The sequence below is a fragment of the Parambassis ranga genome, chromosome 13 (genome assembly GCF_900634625.1).
Source record: "Parambassis ranga chromosome 13, fParRan2.1, whole genome shotgun sequence".
In the NCBI taxonomy this organism is placed as follows: domain Eukaryota; kingdom Metazoa; phylum Chordata; class Actinopteri; family Ambassidae; genus Parambassis; species Parambassis ranga.
In genome coordinates, this window is record NC_041033.1 from 10,993,096 (window position 1) to 11,017,759 (window position 24,664).

The following is a 24,664-nucleotide window of genomic DNA, read 5'->3' on the forward strand; positions in this document are numbered from 1 at the left end:
GCTCACTGTATATCTAAGGTGTGTGGACTGTGCACAGAGGTGCCAGCTTTCAGAGCTTTGGCAGAATCCTTGACAATGTTGCTTGATTCTTTAAAAAAAGGTGCATATTTTATTGTAGAGCCTGTAGCTGCAGTGTGTGCTCTGGCAGAGGAGAAAAAATATCCAAGGATTCATGGGAAACTGTGGACAACTTTATCAACAGATAGCCTTGATATCCTGCCATGAATCTGGAGGTCAGTGTTAGTTCACATTCTTAGCACCTACTAGCCCTGTAAGTTTTTTTAATGATCTTCTTCCACAGTGAAGCTCTTTTCTGTATCTATTAAAAAGACACACAGAAACCACATACACACAAATGATCCCAGTCACAGCAGCCTGGCTTTCATTATTGTGGAAATTCAACCATGTAATAAGACACTTTGAATATATGATTATCTGATCATCATACATATGATGTTAGCCTTTATTTTTGCATCCATGAATAACAGCCATATAAATCAGCAGGCAATGTGAGAGAATAAGAAAAGTTAAGAGTTAAGTAAAAGGTGTGTTCTACAGTGTACAACTGTGTATTGTAAAATGTAATTTAAGTGATAACCAATGGGTTTTCCTGGAGGACTTTGCTGTTAAATGGACATATTTATGCATAATCCTAAAAAAGGCAGTTATGGAAAGAATTGTGAATGAATTCTGAGCTAATGTTAAACAGCAAACCTCTGCAAAAAACCTCTGTAGCAGCTTGGAATGTAAAAAACACATGGATACACACATACCCACTGTCAATCCATACAGCCCCACACACATACAAATTATTATGATCACATATGTCAAAGAAGCTTGTTGCTCTCACACACAAATTATACAGATTACATGTACTTATAAAAACATTATTCTAAGGGAGCGTGTCATTTTACATTTCAGGCTTCATGCATAATGAATACAGTGCATGCATGAATGTGGTCTGTGTGGGTGTGTGTTGGCCTATGCAAATGAACCATATGTCATGATTATTAGTGCAGTCACTGTTCGTAGTACCAATATACTTAAGAGTGGGGTAGTGAGGTTGAAAGGCAGGTACAGTTTGGCAGCAGTCTAAAATAAGTGAAATAATCCAGATGACAACTTCCAGGGATTTCTGTTTCATACAGGAATATATAAAAATAATGTGCATTTAGTTTTTATATTCTGTGGCAGTTTGATTTTTAATATTTTAGCAGCTGTGTGTGTTTGTATGTGTGTGTCTGTGACTCACCAACATGGGCATAGTGACAGCCTCCCAGTTGGTGTTGGATGCAGGCAGAGGAGAGTCATACTACAGAGATGGAAAAGAGAAATATGCAAAAGATAAGCTGAGCAGACATTCCAGAAGAAACCACAATGTAGACAAGAAAAAGAAATATGGCTCATTATTAATGAGTGAAACATTAATTTCTCATGAAGATACTTTTTAAGAGTTCCAATCATGATGCTTTTCAGCAATAAAAACAGCTTGGCTGTGAAAAAAAAACAGTGATGTACATTTCCCAGAACAAACAGGAGTTTGGTTGTGTTTGAGGTGTTGAGGACCAGCAGCAGCTCTCATTTTTAACCAAATCAAGGGGTTAAATCTCACTTTGCATATACTTTCATTTTACTCACAAGATGTGATTCCCACACATGCAGTTACTGAGGTAAGACAACTAAAACTCATCAAGACAAGCTCATGATCACCACACAGGATGATTTCAATGCAGAACATTGGGGTGGAGTTGGAATTGAGGTGGATCAGTCCTTGTGTGTTTTCCAAGATATTCAGGTGTCTGCCTGTTGAGCTGACGGACTGTCAGTGTGTCAGCAAAATCCGAAAAGAATTTCCCATGAAGCTGGTCGCAGCATGCCTTTGTACTGTGCGTGTGTGTGTTTGTGTGAGAGTGAGCCTGAGTACAAGTGTGTGTGAGGAAAACAGCAGAGTCTGGTCAAAGAACATTTAAGTGATGAACAGTCATCCAGCTTGACATATCTGGCACACATTCTTTGTCTTCTCCGTCACACACACTCACACATTCTACAGGATCACCTTCTGTACACACACATACACACACGTACACACATATAAATTTCTGGCCCTGCTATTGGATCCCTCTCCTTGTGGAGTCTTAAATACCATCTCCAGTCAATGTGGAACAGTAAATCTGTCTCAGCTGCACTTCAAAGACACACAAACACACACTGTCCTCACTTTATCTGACTGTATGTGTAACAGAGTTGACATTAAAGTCGGTCAGTGAGCAAAGGTTTTTGTTTAACAGGTTCTCACATGTGGCCTTTGGATAAATGTACTCAAAAATGCACAGCTGTGAATGAGGCCACATGGTTTCCTGTAAGTGTGTGTGTGTGTTATGGTGAATACCTGGCTCTAGGTTAAAGTTTGGGTTAAGTTTGTGGTTAGGTCTCCAGGAAATGAGCATCAGTTTATGTCCTCCGAGTGACGGGAACATGAGTGTGTGAGTAAATGCATGTTTACAGAGTCTTAGTCCCATTTCCTCCTTAAGATCAAATGCTTCTCGATGGGCACATCTGGACGACTGAGTAGAGCTGGAAGAGGAGAGTGGGGTAATTACAGGACATTTTTGTTTTTTTTATGTAAATTTGATGCAAACACAAATCTATTTATCTAAACTTTATTTTTAGATCTATCTACAGCGAAAATCAGATGAAGACACAGGACGGAAAGTCTTTCTTTTGGAACAACTGTAGAGGATTTAATATGATATCAATAAGCTGATGCAACTTTTGGCCACTTGCCAATACCAATATGTGCACATACTATTTTCAAATAATGGCAGAGAACATGAAGCCTCATGTGTAGTGTAATTAAATTAGTAGAATTAAATGTGATTCAGCTCTTCCTTGCATGACTGACCTCCACACTGCAGACTCTTTTTACACTCACCAGTTTGATGACATCATCCAGATCAGGGGTGGGTACATATTTTTTGGTAGAGAGTATCAACTTCCATAAAAATAAATAAATAGCAGAGGATGTAAAGGGAATTCTACAGTATAAATATTAAAGGTAGGGTAGGAGATTCTGAAAACTCACTGAGAGTCGGCCAGATTTCGTAAGTAAACACACGCCCCTTTCTCTCGGAACTCACCCCGAAGCCACGCCTCCAATTAACTGGACTCTCATTACCTGAGAACGAGCTGCAGTCTGTGAATTCGGCCATCATGCACGTACCTCTCTGGTGCGCGCAGAGTAGAAAGAGAGTGACAACCAGCCAATACTCCGTAGGGGCGCCTCATAGGATTGGCTGATGTTTTAGCGTTTTATAGCTTCCACAGATGATTCATATTCTTAGTTTTAATGCGAAACTGCCGAACTAATCGGTTGCTATCGGGTTGTAAAGAGAAGTTACACAAATTTAATAAAATGCATCGGAATGAAATCTCCTACCCTTCCTTTAAGAAAAGCCTTTAAATGAAAGGCATTCTGGAACTGCTGCTTAACACATAAAGAAGTCTGTCATCATGCTAAAACAAGCTCAGGCTGTCAGTATGTTGTGTTTGCATTGCATGATCAATGAAGCAATAAATGCTATAGGAACAAAAGGCCATATTTCAGGCAGTATTGCCGTATTCGGTGGTGGTGAAGGCACACGTTCTTATTTACAGTAGCAGTCTAGTAGAGGGGACATAAGGGAGCTGCCCTTTTCAACCTCCATTTTGTACAGTCAGACACTGAAGCAGCGCAGGATTAAGTGTGTGGTGGATGGCGAGGTGGGCGAGAGCTTTTCCCTGTCGACTTTTACCCGAGCACGAGCAGTTATCTCGCTTACAGCCGGAGGACATTTAAGTTAGCCGATAAATCATGCTGGCCACGTTCCTGCAGCATTATCTATGTCTGAGTCTGAGCTAATTTTCAGGTCAGAGGCTTCTCTGTAGGCTTCTCTGTAGTTTACTGTTTTACTTAATTTATGGTATATATCAGTAGAGGGTGATCATTTTATTTATTGTAAAATCAAATTAACCTATAATGCCTCCACTGGGATTAGCAGTAGTTTCCTGTTACTGAGCATGAGCTCATATAGTACAATCAACACTGAAGTAAAAGACACATAAAAGAAAGTTGTATAATGTTTCAAGTGGCGCTAAGATAGACTTAGAGCTGCTGTTACATGTGCAGCTTTTACAGAGGAATGGCTCTTAAAATGTTTATCTCATGCAATCAGAAGCTTTATTACTTCATGCACAGACCAGCTACCAACAACTGACAGTGACATGAAAAATGAGTGAGTCTGAATCCAGTGTTGTTGCCTGCTCTTGTATTCAGACGCAAAAATCACTTTAGGTCCCTAAAGTCATGTGCAAATAAAATGACCCATGCATAATGAGACCCAATCTGGACTTGATGAGACCCCTTAGGAGCCATTATCATACAGATAAAAAGATAAATGTTCTTGTTGTTATCACATCTTTGCATGTAGCCACATACATACTAAACACATAGGTCTGATTGCTATCGAGCTACATATAAACCAGCATTATCTCCACTTCAGCCAAGAATATAAAATCTTCCTCGAACGTGTTTGTGCACTCACGCAAATCTGGATTTATTATAGGCAGCAATACAGTAATTTGTTCCTGCGTGTCACGGTTTCCAACTTGCCTCAAATAGCACATTTTTCCTTAATACTGAGACACAGCAGTGAGCGGAGCAGTGAGCGAGCCTGCATGAATTCACTCTAGTATAAGAGCCAAAGTAAATATCATTTGCACCCAGCTGGACTTAGTGCTGTGTCAACTCTACAAGCACATGTTATTAAACATGTTAAACTTCTTCTCACAGGCAGCAGATTGTAGTTGGATCAATCCAGGATCATGCTTTACTTGTATGTTTAAAGTATGTGGACACACATCTGCACACCGGTTCTTATGTCCACAGGGACACTGGCTACAAATACAGGTTCTGGCTCATGGATGTAACGTCTTCCAAGAGAACTACAAGGACTACAACATGGGTTCAGCAGTAAAGTTCTTTGTTTTTACTTTACGTATGTAAATCTCTTTGTGTGACTCCACTCTTTCACTAACTCTACCTTCCCTCACAGGTTTGTTTTATCTAGTCCACCTCAGTCCACTCCATATTGCTCACCGCCTTTCTCTCCCTGCCTCTCTCTCTCTTTGTCTCTCTCGGTTCGGGTTGTTTTAGTCATTAGCTGACATGCCGATACCATCTCAGACACCTGTTCTCTCCTTCCAATCCTGCTTTGGCTCCTTCTCTCTTTGCCTCACTCCTCCTTTTCCTCTCTCTGCTTCCTCTCCTCCTCCCTCTTATCTCTTCGACAGGTCTGGAGAGAACAAATTAGACCTGCTAAATTAAGCCACACACAGAGCTCCAGTCTAGCTGGGGGGAAGCTGTGCATGTCTGTGTGTGTGTGTGTCTGTGTGTGGGTGCAAAAGATACAAACACACACTCAAACACAGGATCTCTTTGAAAAATGGGTAAAACTGATCAAATGAGATAAGCCTCAAGAGTTGGATTCTGTTTTAAATGCACAGAGGTGTGATTATTTGACCAGAGGAGAAATAACAAAGGCTGAGGTGGGAGGGATGATTGGGGGGGGGGGGCAGCGAGAGTCTGCCAGGGACAGATAAGGAAGTTGTTTGTGGTTTATGTAGTGGTAGAAAGTAAGTAGGTTCATTTAGGCAAGGGCTCTATTATGAGCTGCTTTTACTTTGTTTGGCATTTGTGCAGATGCTGCTGTGGTCGTGGCAGTTAAGGGCTCAAACGTTTTTTTGTTTTCTACAAGTATAAGCTGTAATGACAGACCTGCTGAATGCTTTAATAACTTTAAGGCACATTTCTTCTTCGTCTGTGAATAGACTGTAAAAGCTATGATGCCTTATAAGGTCGGGTGATGGGACAAATCTATCAGCGATTGACTTTTCTCTGTTCAACTAAATAACAACAGTGATGTTACACACCTTCATCGCTTCTGGGGATATACAAGTAATGGGCTGCATGCTGAGGTGTCTTTTATCTGATTGGAGTCTTTTCAAGAGTGTGAACTCTCCACTGTATACAGGCTTTTCAATCAGTGCCATTACATTCCAGGCACAATCAGTCAGCAATCACTGATGGATGGAATGGCAGCAGCTGATTGGAAAACACATCACCCAAACTTAATCCCTTAAACGTCCTAAGGTGCAGAAGCAAGCATGCTAGCCACACTATCTCTTAATACCATAATTCACAATCAGATGAGTTGTTTAAATTTTAAAATATATTCTTTCACTATGTTGACCACCTAAAAACCAACATAAGTGCTTATTTTGAAACCACTATTATTTACTGTTTCCTTTTACATTCATGGCTACTTCCTTGCAGTTCTTGCCTTTATGTTCTTACCAACCGATGTGCCAAGACAAATTCTGTGTATGTGTACTTGGCAGACTATCAAATGTAATAAAAAGAAAAAAACACTGCCACCAGAAAGTGAAGAATGATCAGTAAATACAGTATCTCACTCGCCGCTCTCCTGTATTGGCTTTTATCCCATCTCTGCTCATCACACTTTTCTCTTTTTTTTCCTCCGATAATCAGCACTGCCTCCAATTCAACCCTGTCTGTGATGCTGTGTCTCCCTCCCTCTTCTTCCTCTGTGCTCATAAAAGAAGCCAAGTCTTTAAAGGCTTCTCTGTCTGTCCGCTGCTCCTTCTCTTCCCCTTTTCCCCTCTGATTATAGGGTGAGAGGACCTCTTCAAATCAGTGTCTCTCCCTCTTTCTTCGTTCCTCCTCTTGACAAAACGACAAAGCTTATCTGCTTATCCCTTCATTTGACAGCCTTTAGGAGAACACCCCCCCCCCCATCCCTTCATCACTCCCCTTGTTGTCCAGTGGAAGTAGGAAAAGTGAACAGCTGGCTAATACATGTTGGCATTTCACTGACAGTGTAACTCGATCCTTCCTCTCCCCTTCCCTGTATCCTCTCTTATCTGTTCACCTTCCATCATTTTAAATCTATCCTTGATTGTCAAGTGGAGGTAAAACACTGAATGAAGCATTTTTTACCTGGAGCACTGCAGTGGTACTCAAACTGAACCTGATGAAAAAATAAAAGACTCTTATAACAACCTACATTTTGGCTGTGTGTGTCAGCGTGTCTCTCACCAGCACCGAGTAGTAGACTTTAAATCCTGGCTTTGCCACAAAGTAGTCATCAGACTTGAAGGTGACTCTGAGCATGTTGGTTTTGGAGTTGAGACTAGGTGGTGCCTTCTGCCCACACCAGCGACCCCATATTATAGTGCTGGTCTCTGATTGGTCCTCCACTTCAACAAAGTCATACCTGTAGTGAGAGACAGACAGAGAGAGAGATGTAGGAGGAGATGAATATGTGGGAGGAAAGAGAAAGTCAGAGGGTAAAGGGATGTTTGTGTCTTCATGGTGCATTTTACATTAACCTTAAGACTCCTTAATGATAAGACCATCATTTAACTTCCTATAATTTGACTGAAGTGTCAACAAAATGTTGGGAAGTTTCTGAATACTTGAATACGATCACACATGCAGTACACTGTCAATGTGACCAACAACATTAAAAAAAAACAAGGCAAAACTTCTCTCTAAATGTCTCCTCCCCCTCTCTCCCCCTGCTGCTCCCCCTCGCCTTTTCAGAAAGTGCTTACAAAGATGGCTGGGTTGCATATGGGGATTAAAAAGTCTATTCTCTCCCCTCAGCCCTCAAGGACAAAACGTCTTATAGTTTTTGCCAAGAAGGCAAACTTTAACCATCAATCTCTCTCATAGTGATCCCACCACCTTACACCTTTGTTGTATCCTTTTTCCCACACACCCTTTCAACTACAATTTATTGTTAGTGCAGAAATATGCATACATTAGTAAATAATTATTGCATTTTTTTTACTGCTGTTCTGCTTTCATCTGGAGAGTTTTACACACACTTTTTGTTGTCATCTCAGCTTCTAGTTCTTTAATCACAGTTCCTTTCACCTGACTTTTCTTTTATAACTTGTAATTCCTCAGTGTCCTCAGAAGTTCCCTCCTCTTTGTGCTCAGCACCTTCTTTCTCCTATGTTTCTCTGAGCTCCACTCATGTTTTACCTGCACACTCCATTCTCAGCCTCCTCCAAGCCGAAGTGTCCGTCAAACTCCAGGTGTATGCGGCATCCGTTCGGTGACAGCAGTTTCCATGACAACAGCAGGTTGCGAGGGTAAGCGCTGGGGTAGCGTGGGCTGTGGATGGCTCCGCCCAACGGTGTTACGGTGATGTTTTCCTCTTTGCGGTACAAGTCTGTGGTGAGGCGATTGCTGTGTGTTAGTGGTTACAGCTAATCAGTTAGTTAGTCCAGTTAAATGTACCAACACAGTAAAGCAGCTTGTTCAGAGACACATACTGATAATTCAACAACATGAACAACCTCTGAGTTTCAGCCTCTGAGACACTAAACAAAATGTTGTAACAGGGATATATCTACCTCTGATTTGATTAGCCAAGTTTTGTCATTCTGTTTTTATAGCAACTCTGAAGAGTAGTGGACACACTACAGGTCAGACCTTGAACCTGTCACTAGCTGTAACATGGGATAATATGGATGCATGTACACATCCTCACATTTGGTTGCAGTATAAGTCTAACAAAGGCTGCTTGCTTAATGCTTTGCTTGCTTCTCTAAACAATAATTGTGCTTTCTAAAGTTGGGGTTAAAGTATGAGGATTGCTCATCAGTCCTGATGAACTTTACCACCACACCCACTGAAGTAATCATAACAAAACTCATTAATTGCCCCCCCCCAACTCTATTTACACACACACACAGAGGCACTCACTTAGAAGGTCAGGTTATGTGCTGAAGTAGGCTGACAGCACTGTATTTTCTGAGTAGTGTGTTTTTTTTGCAAGAGAGCTGAATGCATAATCAAGGCAGCACAGCCTGCACCCCTGGGAGATGATGATGAAGCTTTGGCCTTCTCTTCCTCTTTACTGAAAAACTCCCCTAATTCCTCCTCCTGTCCCCATCCCATCTCTCCTCTTCTCCTCCTGGTCATTCAGCTCTGCTGCTGCAGCCACACCTTCTGCTAATTCTAATTTCAGCAATTAACAGTGTACAGTGTGCGTTTACATGCATTAGTGTGCAGGAGACAGCATATACTTGAGTCTTTGTGCTTATTTGAATGTGTGTGCATATGCGCGTGGTGGGGCAGAATTAGCTTGTAATGGAATTCTTCCACTCTGCTGATCAGAGGACTGACTGTGTGGCTCCAGTCAGTCACGAAAGTGCTTATGTGTCAGGAACTTTCACCTAAAATGTCTCCGGGGAACAGAGCTTGTGTGTGTGTGCACATCTACAGTCTCAGCTTTCTTCATAATTATACTGCTTGGTTTATGCAGAAATGTATTTTACAGTACTCTATTAAGAACAAAAATTCAATGTGTATTTGGTAACATTTTAGAAGACAGAAGCCATAACAGCTCCCCAAAAGTGAGGCCCAAACATTTTGATTGGCTCCTAGGCTCTGTCTGCAGAATAAGTTATTAACCTGCCTCATCCAAGTGAAGTTTTTCCCAGATATGATTTATGGCTTGTTAGCTTGTTTTTATTATGCTGACCTTAAGTTTCACATATTGTTAGCTAAAGAAGGATGAAGGTGCATCACATTCTGTAGTCAACAGAACCTTCTGGCACATGACCCTCGTACAGTTTAGGTACGAGGTGTGTGTGGGTGTATTTCCTGCATCATGAATTAACATCAATCTGCCTGCCCACAGATTTAACTGTGTCTATACGAGCGTTAAGAAGTAGGAAGACACTCAAATATAACTGTATGCAGATGTGCTGTCACTGCACCCGGCTCTTTAGGATTCAGTCACACCATTGACCTTAATATAAATCATGCAACGATGTCAGTGACACTTTTGCAAATGAATGTAAATGATACAAGGAGTTTCTGTTAAAGATCCAGCCATGAGAAATGAAAGTGCATTTACATTTATCTCCATTTTGTCTGTCTGTTGCAGTAAGAGAGTTATTTTGGGTAAAAGGCTGAAGTTAGATGAAGAGTCCTGAGGAACACAACAGATATGACGAGCACAGGAATGCAGCCAGAACAAGGACAGGGTTTGGCAGAAAGCCGGTGAAATTAATCCCTGACTGTAATAAATGATTTAGGTGATAGATAATTGTAAGCACGTTTATTCTTGAACATTGTTTCCCAAGTCTGTATTTTGGATCTCCAGAAGGTTTTGCAAAGAAGCCATGATGTCATTGTCCCTGTTAAAATGAAGAAGGTCTAAGGGATGTCCACCATGTCATATCGCCCACATTCTTGGCAGCCATTGCCTCTGTGGGCTTGTGATTTTCAAAATGGAAACAACACAAAAGTTACTCAAACTTTCTTCTTATACACTCACAGTGTTGAACTGCATATGTATATAAAAGCAGCTGTAAATACTGTAAGTCTCTAACTGAGGAATCGTTACACTTTCTCCTACACTTTCTTTACAATGCGGATCCCTAACGGCCTGAGTTTGTTGTTGCTTTTGCAGCTGAATGCCAGACCTCAGGCAAAAATCTCTAATTAAGCCTGTGTCTATGGACCATACACTTGAGACTCTTACAGACTAATAAGAATGCCAAAATATTACATTTAGAGATTTTAATTTATGTGTATTTGAATGTATTCGTTTAGTTTTTCCTCAGATTAATTATTTAATTTGAATGTAAACAGCAGAAAATGAAGTGTAGTTAGCACTTTAACCATCAGAGTCACAGTCTGATCAAATATGCTGAGATGAGAATGTGTCACTGTCCAGACAGGAGGCTGTTATTACTGCGCTTAACCATGCATGTGAAGACGTGTTGTCCCTGTAAATGATATCACTGAAAAGTTTCACTTTCCTTTCTTTTTCTTACTTTTAGCTGCAGCAAGATAAATTGGGCAAAGAAGCCATATCAATCATGATTAAAGGGACAGTTCACCTCAAAATACAACACTCAGATTTTTTTTTTTGCTCTTTATTCTTTTAGGTTGTTTTATATTGAGCTGTTGCATACAAACATTATGGCTGAACAGATGAGGACCCTCTTAATGTTTGCATTCCATCATCCTGTCACAAGAAAGAGCATGTTGTCATAGGTGGATGCACTTTGCCTCCTGAGCAGTGATTCATAAGAAAATAGTTCCTATATTTAATTACTCAAACTCATCATGATCTCTGGAAAGAATATTTTTGTATTTTTTGAAAGTAAAATGTCTTTGAGCTGCAATTCATTGAAGGAGCAGCAGAAATCTTTACCTCAAAGCATCCAATTGATGGATGAATAGCTCTGTAATCTCAGAAAATACGATGATGTGATGATATTACCGTTTGCCTCACACTCTTACACTCATACAATGTCTGACTGGCAATTAAGCACTCCTGATCTAACACTTAAATAACTGTGACAATGACGTGACTGTGTCGTGAGTTAAAAGTGTGTGTATGTGGGGTTTTAAGGAATAAGTTGTGTATTTGCATGTCTGCGAGGATTTATGTGGGTAAATTCTCACTAATTAAACTTGGCTCTCCCACCTCCAGAGCCAGGGTGTGATGTTCTTCATGGCTCTGAGATCTATTTCTGATCCAAGTGCCAATCACGCTCTAATCACCCAGCAACATGGAGCATCAGAGGCTGAAAAATAGCTCTCCTAACAAGACTCAAGAAAAAGAACTCTCAGTGAGGATGAGCTATTTAGATTCTCTCTTATTATTAAAAAAAGTGATGTTGGTGAAGTCACAGGTGTGCAAACCATTGCTGTATATTAAACTTCACCCCGTTTTCACTCCAAGTCTCATTCTGCACAAACCCAACTATTTTTTTCTTTTTTTTTGAGTGACAGTTTGGATATGATACAATCCCACACAGAGACATACTCCCACAGGACATTACTTATAACAAGGCGACCCCATTTCCTACATCTGCCAACCCCTGTCTAACATATCCTGTCTGACTTTCATCTCCTCAAAATGAATTCTCATAAGCCACAACACTAGCTAACAGGACTCGCATAATACACTCAGCTGTGGGGAAAAAAACTCTCCAGAGGAATGTGATGGTGCTGTTCAAGTCTTTGGTGCCATTTCTTATTGGAAAAACAGGTGCTGTGGAGCGGGGCGAGACATGATCTGTGATTACTGAACCAGTTTCTACCAAATATAAACCATCACACAAGAGTTTTGGTGTTTTCATGGAAAGCAGACAGCATTTAATAATTGATCCTGTGTCCAGTCATAAAGACGTCAGAATGCTACATATTAGGCTGTCTGCGGTGTTGGCTTGGATTGATCCACAAGGTCTGCTCCTTGCATTTGGCATGAAGTGCCATTAAAATAGCTCTGCCAAACCTTCTCCTAATGTCATGATTACTACGGAGCCATCAGTGTCACCACTATCTGCTGTGCTGTTTATTCATCTGTGTTTGGTAACAGATTGTAAAACGTCGGCCATTAGCAGCGAAACTGCTGCTAAAGACATGAGCATGTGTGAATATGTTCTGTGTCACCGGTTGTTTGTGTGTACAGTGGGTTTATATGTGCACATCTGTTCCTAACTATATATGGGTCTGTGTGTACATGTAAATGTGTGTGTGTGTGTGTCTGCAGGCATCCCTGTGCTGCTTATCAAAGCCTGTGCTGGCTCCACTGTTTTGCCACTCTCTCATGACAAATTAGCTTTAAATATTCTCCCTTGTTTCTCAGTCACGCTCACACAAGCACAGAGGCATGAAAAAGACATACACACACCCTGCGGGTGAACGCTGCATGCCGAGGGGTGTCAGCTTTGGTCAGCATCGCCTCACCCTGCACCCCCCCTCCTCTTCACCTCCTCCATTCCCTCCATCCTGCACCATCTTCTCTACCTCTGTTTCTCTCTCTTTGTGACCACAACTGAAGCTCGATTGCTTTCGTTCTTTTTTGATTGAACGCCTGAGAAAGAATCTTGCATGTGGAAGAAAATAATGCATAGGGAAGTGTTTTAAGTTCATGTAAATACTGCTCCTCTTCTGTTGGAAATTCTTGTTTTGATGAAAACCAATTTTATGCATGTGCATTGCAGACAGTGTAAAAGTGTGGGGAATTGGAATGCTCAGTGAAGGGAGGCAGAATATATAAAGGATTGAGAGACTGGAGGGACCTTTCACTGCAGTCTTACTTACAAGATGATCATAAAGTAAAATGCATGTTTAAAGAAAGTGTGTGTGTGGGTGTCCAGTGCATTAGGCAGGCCGCATAGGCATTCATTTGAGAGATACATACATGTCGAGGCAGCCGAGGTCTGTATATACATGAATAATGGAGAACAGGAGGCCTATATACAGTAATTATAGAAAAGAACACACTACATGTCATTTTAGCTGGACACAAAGGAACTGCTGCATTACCTTGACAGCCTACTTGTCCTACTTAGATCGCCTGTACGAAACTTCACTCATGTATGCCTGTCCTGTCACAGCTATGAAAAAAAGTCTATATATAAAACATGGCTTCAAATAAGACCCCATGTTCGGTGATAACTATTGGATTACATCATCCTTAGTATTAAAACATTACAGCTGTATATTACAGATGCAGTCCAAATCTCTGGAGTCATTGGCTGGTTTTTACAGCAGAGTTTTAAGATCAACCAAAAAGCCAAGCGTGACTCACAGGCTTGCATGCTTCCTTTAGAAAAAAAACATACTCATTCAATTCATGTTGAAATGTTTTATATTGCAGTGCATAACCACACCACACACAAAAATGTCAATAGTCAATTAGTCTAAAACTGGCAGTTATATTTCTTTAACTCCAAATCTTAGGGAGATAAAATATTAGTTTTGACCTTATGTCTGCACTGACTTGTGTCATTGTGATATAGAATGAGTTTGCTCAAAACATCAGCTTGGAAACATCTTGGTTGCCTGGCAACATTACAGAACTTTCTGTTTGCAAGCCTTTGCTGCCTCACTGACAGGACTGTATAGATTGTAATTCACACACCCACTCACATGTTACAGTGCACCTCAATCACAAAGACAGCAACTGACCCTTTTTGTCCCGATCTTATTTCCTCATTATTCGGGTCTTTTTTATTGCACCTCATCTTCAGGACAGGATAAACAAAAGTTCATCATGACCTAGCATTTGTCCTTATAACCCCCTGCCTGGGGACAATTTTAGCACAATCCAAAACTCTGTGGGGTGTTCATCTCTCTCCATTCTTACTACTACACCCTCCGAGTGTGCGTAGGTGGATGTTTTGGGTGTGAGAGCATCAGCGTGTGAGAGGGTGCGTGAGAAAGACTTTGTGTGTGCTATGTGGGTGTTTGGGTCAAAGCTGTTTAAGGATTTTTTGTGTAAGTCCATCTGTGTGTGCTTTGTTCCTTTTGAAGGTGAAACAATGGCATGCCCCGTGACACGGACAGAAGAGGTTAGACAAACAGCCAGGGACATGTCCAAAACCACTGTTTACTGAGCCAGAAGACCAGCTATAACTCCGAGTGGACATCCTTACAGGGGGAGAGGAAGAGCAGACAGAAACAGAGAGAAGGACAAAGTGAAGGTGAAGACAGGTGGAGAAACAAGAATGAGACGGAGCAGGGATGAAGGACACTGGGATGGATGAAAGAGAAACAAGGAGGGACAGTGATTGAGTGAGGTTGAGAAGGACAAAGGTTGGAAGGAAGTGATAATAATTGTAAGGACAGAAGAGATAAAGAAAAGAGATGTGGAAAGACAACACATAAAACACCAGGCTATACCAGAGAGCATGTCTGAGACAGACCCATGAATAAGCAAGAGTACTAACTGCTCTGTGTGTATCCGTGAAGCTATGTGCATGTTTGTGTTTCACTTCCTTTGTTGTGATGTATCCCGACTTGTGCAAATTCATCATTATTTTTTTTTATCTATTTCAAAGCAAAAAGACAAGGAGCATCAGTGAAGAGCAGAGACTCACAGAGCATTTCGCTGTTTTTTGCTGGAGCTTTTTAGCCAGTCCTTACATCTTCACCAGTGAGTTTCAATGGCCCTTTTTGGCCTTTGATTAACATTAACATCCACTTAACTTCTGCAAGTGGTGCTCAGCCGTCTATGACTCATCACCTGTTGATGTGGGTAAATTAGTCTAATGGGTAAAAAGAATAAAGATGAGCTGCTCTCTGCTAGTGAGGGTGCAAAAATCTGTGACTATAAAGTTAAAAATATATGATACCTTTTTGTTATTGATAAACCTCCTGCGTATGCATTTGTTAATCTTTATGCAAATATGTTGCATGCAATTACAATAGGCTAAAGAACTGTTATTTTAAATGCCTTTGTGGTGGCAGCCAATAGGAGGGCAGTGTTTATTTACATTAGGCCTGCGTGAGAGCAGTTTTTAAGATGATTGAAACCAGCATATATATGTGTCTGTGGTCATGTGAATAAGTTTGACATAGCTACTAGAATGGCAGAGATGCTTGTTGCAGAGGGAGATGTTTATCAAAGTGGTCGGTTAAACCACAACCTGATCTTAAAGTGCTTAAAACTGGTCAGTCTCATATCCAAATTGTCACATGTGGCTGTCATCCTGCCCCTTTTCTTTATATCAGAATGCAGTAGGTACACTTGGAGCATCAGTGTGTCCTTTCTAGACAGCACAGGGAAAATGTAGGAAATATGAGGAGACGTTTACCTTTACACATGTACTGATTCTGATGATAAGGTACTTTTTAAGCTAAACTATGTGACGTGATCGGGAAGAAAGATGCACCTTGACAACTGGCAGTGGTACTGTTTTTTTTTTTTTGCCACTGGGTACATGAATCGCGTCATTCAGAGTGAGAGTGTGTGTGCAAGGACACACAAATCCCAGTCTGCTTGGGTTAAACTGTAGGGCTGGGTTAATGCTTCTACCACACTCCTCTGTTTATGGACGCAGCCAAGTGACAGTACGTGTCCGTTTGGGAATCGTTGACATTCACCCTGTCCTGTTCCTGATTATGCTCTCATGAGGTACACAACGCATCTTCTTTAACTGTGACACTCTCCTTCAATTTTGCTGGGGATTATGTGTTCATTAGCATAAATGAATGAAGCAGATTTTCTGTGAATTTTGACATCCTAAAATCCAAGTTAAAACATGTGTGAATAGGGACAGGACACAGCTTTAGTCTTGTGTCTACAAGCTAATCTGTGCATCACACTAAGCTAACATCTCTACATTCTCCTCATCTTGTGTCAGTCCATTTAGTGCGCTCCCGTCCTATGCTGTGATGTGCTCCTGTTTAACACCTTGGCTAAGCTTACTGAATAATGCAGAAGGGACCAGCGTTCGCTGACTCAGCACTGAGGACAGGTCAGTGGAGACACTATGGCTGAAAGGCTCTGGCAGCCTTGACACACAAATGCAGAGGCGGCGCACACACACAAACACACACACACAAGTGAACGCATGGGTGCTCAGCAGATTCACATTAACATAGTGGCAGTAGGACGCATGTCCATGCAAAAAATCGAATTAGGGAGATGGGGCTCAAATGCATAATCAATGCAGATTAAAGCATGTTTCATAGTCAACATATTAGCTACTGCAACAATGCATTATGGCACATCAGTTACACACAATAGACTTGGAGGTCACTTATCATCATGCACAGACTCTTCCCCACTCAGAGATATGCACTCACGTTGTTTTAGAAGTCAGAGTCTTGCATTGCTGTGTCACACACAACTACAATGCTGCAGATATGGAATGATGGAGGAGGAGTTGGAGGAGTGCGTCTGACACAAAGCTCCCTCCTTCTAAATAAGGAGGATGAGAAATAAATTCCTTGAACAATGTGAGAAGAGAATGAAAGAGGAAGCTGAGAGAAATGGAAAAGAAGGGGGGAGGACAGCGTGATAGATAAGACAGAAATCCATGATTACAAGGAGGAGGGAAAGTAAGGGGAGAGAGCAGGTGGGTGTGGGAAGCCAGCTCAAGTTGTAACAACAGATTGTGAGGAGGGTTTGAGGGAGGGACGGGATAGAGAGAACCAAAGGATGAGGGATGAGCGGGGCTTGTCCCTGTGTGACCTCCTACACAGTGATGGAGTATATTTACCGAGACTTCATCAGTAATATCCTTTCTGTGCATGTCTCTACTGTACACTATATGTGACTTGATGCAGAATGGATGTGTTGTGTTCCGTGGTGTCGCTTTGTTTGATCGATCTATACTATTAAGGTTATGAATCAACAGGCGTACTGAACACTGATCCTGTAAATAAAACAGCAGATACTTCAGTTTGTTTAGCCTACAGACATGGGAAGGTTAAGATTTAAGGAAGCAGAAGAATGTAACGAGGTCCATGCTATAGGCTCAACACTGACTGAAAGATTCAGACATACATCATAATGTGAGACCAAGGAGCTACATCTTATGTCTTGAGTCGTTATCCCATCATGGCATTACACACTCATAGCATGCTGATTTCAGTAACACTACCTGTGTTATCATGTCATAGCTTCACATCACACCACAAACATTGTATGGAGTGTCTGGAGCTGCTTGCATGCGTGAATATGTGTGTTTGCAAGTACATTTAAGTGAGTCTGTTTGCTTCTACATGAAGAGTTAATGTGATAATGTGTGTGCTTGTGAGTATGAAAGTGTGTGTGTGTAGGGCTTGTTAGAGCAGCAGTTGGCTGCTGACAGCTACTGCGGTCTGAACAGCAGGGCTTACGAGGACAATCAATTAGCTCTGCATTACACTCATATGTACACACTCTAGCTGATATTCATGTAGTTGGTGCACATGCAGCATGATATCACAGACCCAAATAAATAACTTGCAATCATCATGTTTAAAGATCTGTAACTTTATGAAGAAGAAAAGAGGGAAGATGTCTGGGCTTTGTAAGCAGTGTGTGTGTGTGTTTGTGTGCACGCTAAGCCCCAGCTGGGGTAGCACAAGTTTATCAAATATCAGCCTTGATCCCTCCAAGGGCTGCTTGGACGCCGTTTGCTAGACGTATGTTTGTGTGTGTGTGTTTGCTCTGAGCGTTGTGTATGATGCTGAGCAGATGCTGATGTTTTGACAGCCATCCTGCTCTCAGTCTGTCCGCCTCTCATCAGCTGTGTGTGTGTGTGTGTCTGTGTGTGGTAGTGGTGCAGGGTTAAGCAGTGGTCTGACTGTCAGTGTGTATCTGACCTTCTATCTACCACTGGGATCACTTATCCTGCTGCAGGCTCCACAGTAGCACATAGCAGCATCCTCCTGCCATTTGTCTCCCCTTCTTTTTTATTATTTTCTTCTGCCTCAACTTTTCTTTCTGTCACTTTCTCTCATTTTTTCCCTTTGATATCCCTCTAACAATGCCGTCTCCCTCCTCTCCTATCCGTGTCCCTTATCCCCATTCCACCCTGTCTGTGCTGTATTTGTATTCTTGGCTTCTCTCTCCACCGCACAGATACAAAAATTCGCAGAGTTAATGATGAAATGAAAACAGGAGAGGGGAAGCTAATGAAGACAAGAGGAGACAGGGGGAGAGGGAGAGAGACAGCAGAAGAAATGCTGAGATACACAAATGGAGAATCAGAGAGAGTGAGGGGAAATATGTGGAGAAATGCTGACAGTTGGAGAAGGAAAGATAAAAGTGTTTGACAGAGGAGGAAAAAAGGAATCTTTTTCATTTGTGTCAGAGCACCATTGTCAGAGTAACAAAGACATAGCTCTCATAGTGCACTGGAGGATTTGTCAAACACACTCTGTTGTTCACAAGCATGCACAATAAAATATATATATAAAAGACACAGCATAAATGCATGGAGTGTTTATCTCTTTCCTTCAGCGGGGACGAACCTCCTGGGGTGAGAGCAGCTCCCGCTCTCATATTTCTGCAGTATCACTTCTGACATTTGTCATGTTCTCACCCTTACATAGCCCTGGCAGCAGCGGCCCACTGGTATCATGCCATTTATCAGAATCTGGATCTTTAAAGTTTCAGCAGGCATTGAAAACATTTGAAAGATCTGATTCCTTTGAGTCTTTTTCATGAGAAAATATCCTAAACTCCACTATTTACCTGAACTGTTGGATTTCACAGATGTTTGAGTCCAATGGGAACCATGCATACTCCTTTACACACAATGAAGGACTCAACTGATAAATACTGCACATTTTCTTGTTTTAACAATCTTGTCATCTTTGGTATGATGACAGCAGGTACGCAAACAAATGAATATGTGAATTCAGAATGTTAGCTGATTTTTGGTTTTAAGGCTTTGAGCTCCTGAAACCCCTGAAGGGTGCAGCAAGGTCATCCCTGCAGACTGGGAGCTAAGTTTTCCTCTCAGGATGAGCAGGCCTCAGAGCAGAACAGGGTTGCAGCAGAAGGACACTGTTGTTTTTACAAATGCTTAGTTGGACTTACAGAATGTTAAAGAGAATATGTCAGGCATGAACATGGCAGTCGACATGTGATGTTTGCCCCAGCTGTCTACTGATTGATATATCCTATATTCTTCTGTTCTTTTGTTGCATTTTGGGGTCATTTTTGAAAGATAACATGAAATAAATTAATTGTTGGCCTTTATCCTGTATCGCCTGGGTTTGTTTGCTGAGCCAGGTCGTAACAAATTAGGGGCTGGTCTATTGGTTTGGTGCATAAGCATCTTATTGTTAAAGTTTTTCTTACTATCAGGTAGTTTTTGTCACTGTGTTTGTAACCATGTGTCGTATCTGCTGGATATATTATTGACCGAATGTGGCATTATTCTATCACTGTCCCTCACAGTCCCCTCTGACAGCCTGTTGCTGTGTAACACCTTGCCTGTAATTAACACGTTAGCTTCACTGCACTGGTATTGTGATACAACATAGTTATGAGTGTTTTTAATAGAAGCCGTGTATGGACCTGATGGGGGTTCAACACCTCATGTTAGCATTTTAATATCATTTTTTCTCCTTAGTATGTTCTGTAGTTTGATTCATGAGTCACTTTTTTTTCAGTCAACATCCGCAGCTTTGTGCGTATAAGCCTGAGTGGTGGATACATTATGACGCATAATATATCCACCACGTTTGAACTGAAAGCCTGTTTTACAGCTGAGTAGTTTGGGGGGGGGGGGGGTGAAGGGCAGTAAATTTAGACACATAAACTAATGTGCTCTGTGTACTGTATATTTTTACAGGCTTTAGGCCAGAAAATATCACCGCACTTAGCCGCCACGCATCCCCAAACACACACAGACACACACTCCTCTGTGTCACAGACAGATCAGCAGCTTTCTCATTCTGTTTCATTATCTCTGTTTGTCAATGACTGAGACAGAGTCAACACTACGACAAGGCACACCATGCTGCTGATGTAGACCCTTTTAAAATACACACTCCCCTTTCTCATTGCCTTATTATCCTTCATTTTTATGCATCAGTGTGAATGCGTTTTCATGGGATGCTGTGAATCTCTCTTACCCTCCATCTCTACAAACTTGCTCTTCTTATCCCTCAATCTCTTGTTTATTTCACTGCTTATTCAGCATCCCTTCATATTTGTTATCCTACACACTCTATATCACTCTTTTCACACCTCTGCTCTCTCTCTCTCTCCTTTCATCTGCTTGTCAGCTGTTTTTGTGACTCACATAGACTACAGACTACAACACCCCCTCCTCTCCTCTCCTCTCCTCTCCTTCAGCTCTTACCCTGCTCAAACTCTCATTCTGCATTCAATTATAACTTTCTACTTGTTTAGACTCCCACTTTCTCCAGTTGAGTTACTTCCCCTCTCATCCTAGCTCTTTGCCATCCTCTTCTAAAATGCCTTTTCTGCCCTCCTTATTCTCTCCATCTCCCTCATCTCATCTCTCATCCATAGGCCTAATCATTTTCTTCACCCCTCCCTCCCCCTCTCGTATCCCACCTCTTTCTGCGCACCTTCCACCTCCCTATTTTCTCAACTGTCGCAGATGGCTCAGCTGCCAAGACTGAATACACTCTACAAGGGCTAAACATCTGTCTCCCTTTCTCTCTCTCTCTCACTCTCTGGCCTGCTCTCTAATTCTCCTCTGCTGTGTCGCCAGCTCGGCTCATTTTCAGAAGTGCTTTATTGGCTTGTAAATTGAGTTATTATAGCCAAAGGAAGACAATACACATCAGTGGAGATAAATGATCTCCACAACTCACAACAAGTTTGTGTTAATGAGTAACTGCAAAGGTAAAGAAAGTTTGTGTGGGCTCCAAAGGCTGACAGTAGGAATATATTTGTTCCCGCCGTAAAACTGCAACTAACCACTTGTGTGTTCATTCATCATCAATTATTGATATAATGAATCAAGATATTATATATTATTTTATATAATCAATCACACAAATGTGCCTTAAGGTTAAATAGGCATGTACTGATATGAATACTTCAATTAAAAACATTAAAAACTTTGCTGCTCATTAATAAATCAAATAAATGCAATGATGCATTCATAATTTGCTCTTGTAAGAATTAATAGTCAATAAGTAATGATAGCCATTCATTGAAATTTTCTGCTGTTTTATAGTCTTCATGAATAGATAGAATATATTATAGGTATGAGGTGAAAAGCACCCTGGCATTTCAAGAGGACAGAGTGAAAACCTGCTGACTATCCTAACCTTGGAAATCCGAGTCATGTATACTTTATATCATTTTTTTTCCTTTGGCTTTAAGTTTTGAACCGAAATTGAGATCAGATAATCTGCTGATGTTTGGTACAATGTGTTTGGCCCTGCTCTCCCTCTCCAGAAATATCTTATCTGTCCCCTTCCACTCTCCTATCAGCCCCTGCGTTCTTCCATCTCCTCTTTTATACGGTGTCCATTTGGCTTGCTGTTGGTATTACTATATCTCTTTGGAAGCTGACGAGGCAGGAAAGTGGAGGTACAGGTCTTTAAACTTGGCATATCTCTCTACACACCTTTTCCCTCTCCTCTTCTTCATCTGTGCCCTCTAAGCTCCCTTCTAAACTTTCAGCCATCTCCTACTCCTAAAATATGAGCACCATCTCACACCAGCTCCACTCAGTTTCTAAGGAATCATTTCACCTTTTTGCTTCTGGCTTGCGTCTCTCTCTCTCTCTCTCTCTCTCCCTCTCCCACACACACACACACACACACACACACACACTCTCCCATCAAATTATGTGGTCACCACCCAATTCTCTGTGCAGGGGAGGAAGAGACTGTCTGCCAAACATTTTGGGGCGGGGTAACTTGGCCTCATGCAAACTGTGTGCGTGCGTGTGTGTGTATGTATACAGTATGTGTTGAGGATGACAACTGTTTATTAGGGGATTCCCTTGAAAGGGAGATCCTGTAATTGTTGTGCATGTGGCGGCCCGGGTGGGTGGGTGGTTGGGGAGCATTTCCATGTCGGGTGTCCTGAGTGGTGACTCATGAATTCCAATAACCTCAGTGACACTCCTCCCTGCTGTCACACCTATGTTTAATACCATGACATAAAAACACTTGGAAACCATTTGCATCCAGTTGTAAATCAGTCCTTCAGACCCACAACGTACCAGGAGTGAAGAGGTTCACGGCCACACATCTGTGCTGTCCTCATTTCCACAAAGAATCAGCTCGCTCTACAGATAAAAACTAAGGACTTGATGGTTAGATCTAAACAATACATGTGTACTAAGCAGAACTCTTCATCAATTTGACAGCACAGGCTACACAAGCAAACAATAAAATCCAGGTTGTTTCCAGGTTTTCCCTAAAAAGTAACCCGCCTGACTGGAACATAGTTGTTGTTTAGTGATGTGCGACATTATTATTATTGTCTTTCTCTTTTGTGACCTGTTCATTGTCATGTTTAACATGCAGCACATACACTGGTCAAACTGCTGAAGTTTTCTGAATCTGCTGCTGTTCTCTCTCTCTGCATGTTTTCATACTCTGCGGCATGTTGTGCTCTCTGAGCCACTGTAGGTAATTGAACAGTACAATTCCATTTAAGTGTGAAACCTCATCCAGTGCAGTGATTACATGGATGTAGAGGTGCGATTGTTTGGACAAATATAATTGTCTTCTTTGAAAACAGCCTCGACTGCAGCATGCATGACATTTATTTCCTTTGTTGCCCACTTTATGTTTGGGTGATCAACAATGTTTTGATCTCACGAGTATCACAAAAGTGTTTTTGTGAACACAACACCTTTTTCTGCTTCACTTCTCACTATCTGTGCCCCTTTTTTAATGGGAGTGTGAATGCAGGACTTTTTAAGTGTGTTCACTGTAGGTGTTAAAGTGACTGCATGTATACAAATTCAATTTGACTAAATATATTACGCTCGCCCTGCTACTTTTGTTTTGTCAGGGTACGCTGGTGTGCATGTCCGTGACACTGTTTGTCACATTATATTTGCTCACAAAACCAACAGGGTGAAACAGCTTTTGATTAAAAACAGCTGAGACAGATGGGGGAGATGGGAAGATAAAGACAGAAATGAGAGAGAGTGATTGAAAAAGGAGGACCTGGAGAGATTGAGTGATATGTAGCGAGGCACAGACTGATAAGGCAGCACTGAAAGAGGAGGGCAAAAGATAAGAGAGGAATTAAAGAAGAGGAGGAAACACAAGTTTATGTCGGGACTCCTCATAAAGAGTCGTGTCTGTGTGTAAAGTAGCTTTTCATCCTGTCTGGGTCATCCACTTGTTTCAGTGGAGGTGATATAAGCAGCTCAGAGCAGGAGGGTAAAAAGTGTTTCCTTTGCTTTTTTATGTTTACATTGTGTATTTTTATTTCCTTTTCTACAAATATGCTGTGTCTCCTTGTCTCACCCCACCAGCCCCAGCCTAACCCCCTTTTAAACACAAAGATAGGCACACTTCAATGGCAGGCAAAAAGAACGAACAAAACGCTGAACAAACGGCAGCAAAAAAAAAAAAACCTTGGGGGGAATTCCTCAAAGTGAGCTAAGACATTCTGTCAGAACATTTACACACACACACACACACTCATTCAAACACACAAGTGTACACACAGAAGCACACTCACAATGGATGAGTGAATGCCATGGAACCACTATTAGCTTAACGTTCACTCCTTCACTGAAACAATTTTAATCAGCACCAGTCAATCAAATAACGGAACTAAGCTCTCAAATTTCACATAAGCCGACTGTTAAGGCGAAAAAACACAGAAACACACAGAGCAGTAGATAACTGTGGGCAGTGTATTAGTGTAAGACTTATGCAGTGGATTACAGGCCTGTTAAATCTAAGCATCTAACAAGAGCTCTGTCTCAATGGCAGCTATCACATCGCCTCATAGACTGGGCTGATCAGAAGAAAGACTTTGATTACATCAGCCGGATGGCATCTTATCAGAACATATCAATGATGTGACAGCTGTGTGAGGAGGTTCTACTCTGAATGGCTGTGCCCCTTCCCACCAAGTGACAGTGTTTGTGGAGTTTTCACTGGTGTGCTGTTCAGCAGTGATACACCTACGATCAATTATCAATCATCAAGTTACCACCAAGCTGTGCAGTACAATGTAGTCCAGCACTTCACGTTATATGTTATCAGCCCATTTAATGGCCATAATCAGCTGTAAAAATGATGACAATTGGGCCATCATTAATCATTTGCAAGCTGGACAGTTAATCAGACTACCTCTTGTGAACAGGTGCATGC

The 24,664-nt window shown here is 41.5% G+C and overlaps 1 protein-coding gene across 1 annotated transcript in view; it reads right to left on the minus strand.

Annotated features, from left to right (window-relative positions):
- The window catches only part of pdgfd (platelet derived growth factor d), a 38,276-nt gene that overhangs the window by 11,207 nt on the left and 2,405 nt on the right, over positions 1–24,664 (minus strand). The window contains exons 2-4 of the mRNA XM_028420626.1: positions 8,108–8,297; positions 7,154–7,331; positions 1,253–1,312 (exon numbers count right to left, since the gene is read on the minus strand). Of these exons, the coding sequence (XP_028276427.1) occupies positions 1,253–1,312; positions 7,154–7,331; positions 8,108–8,297 (428 nt within the window). The remainder of the gene's footprint in view (positions 1–1,252; positions 1,313–7,153; positions 7,332–8,107; positions 8,298–24,664) is intronic.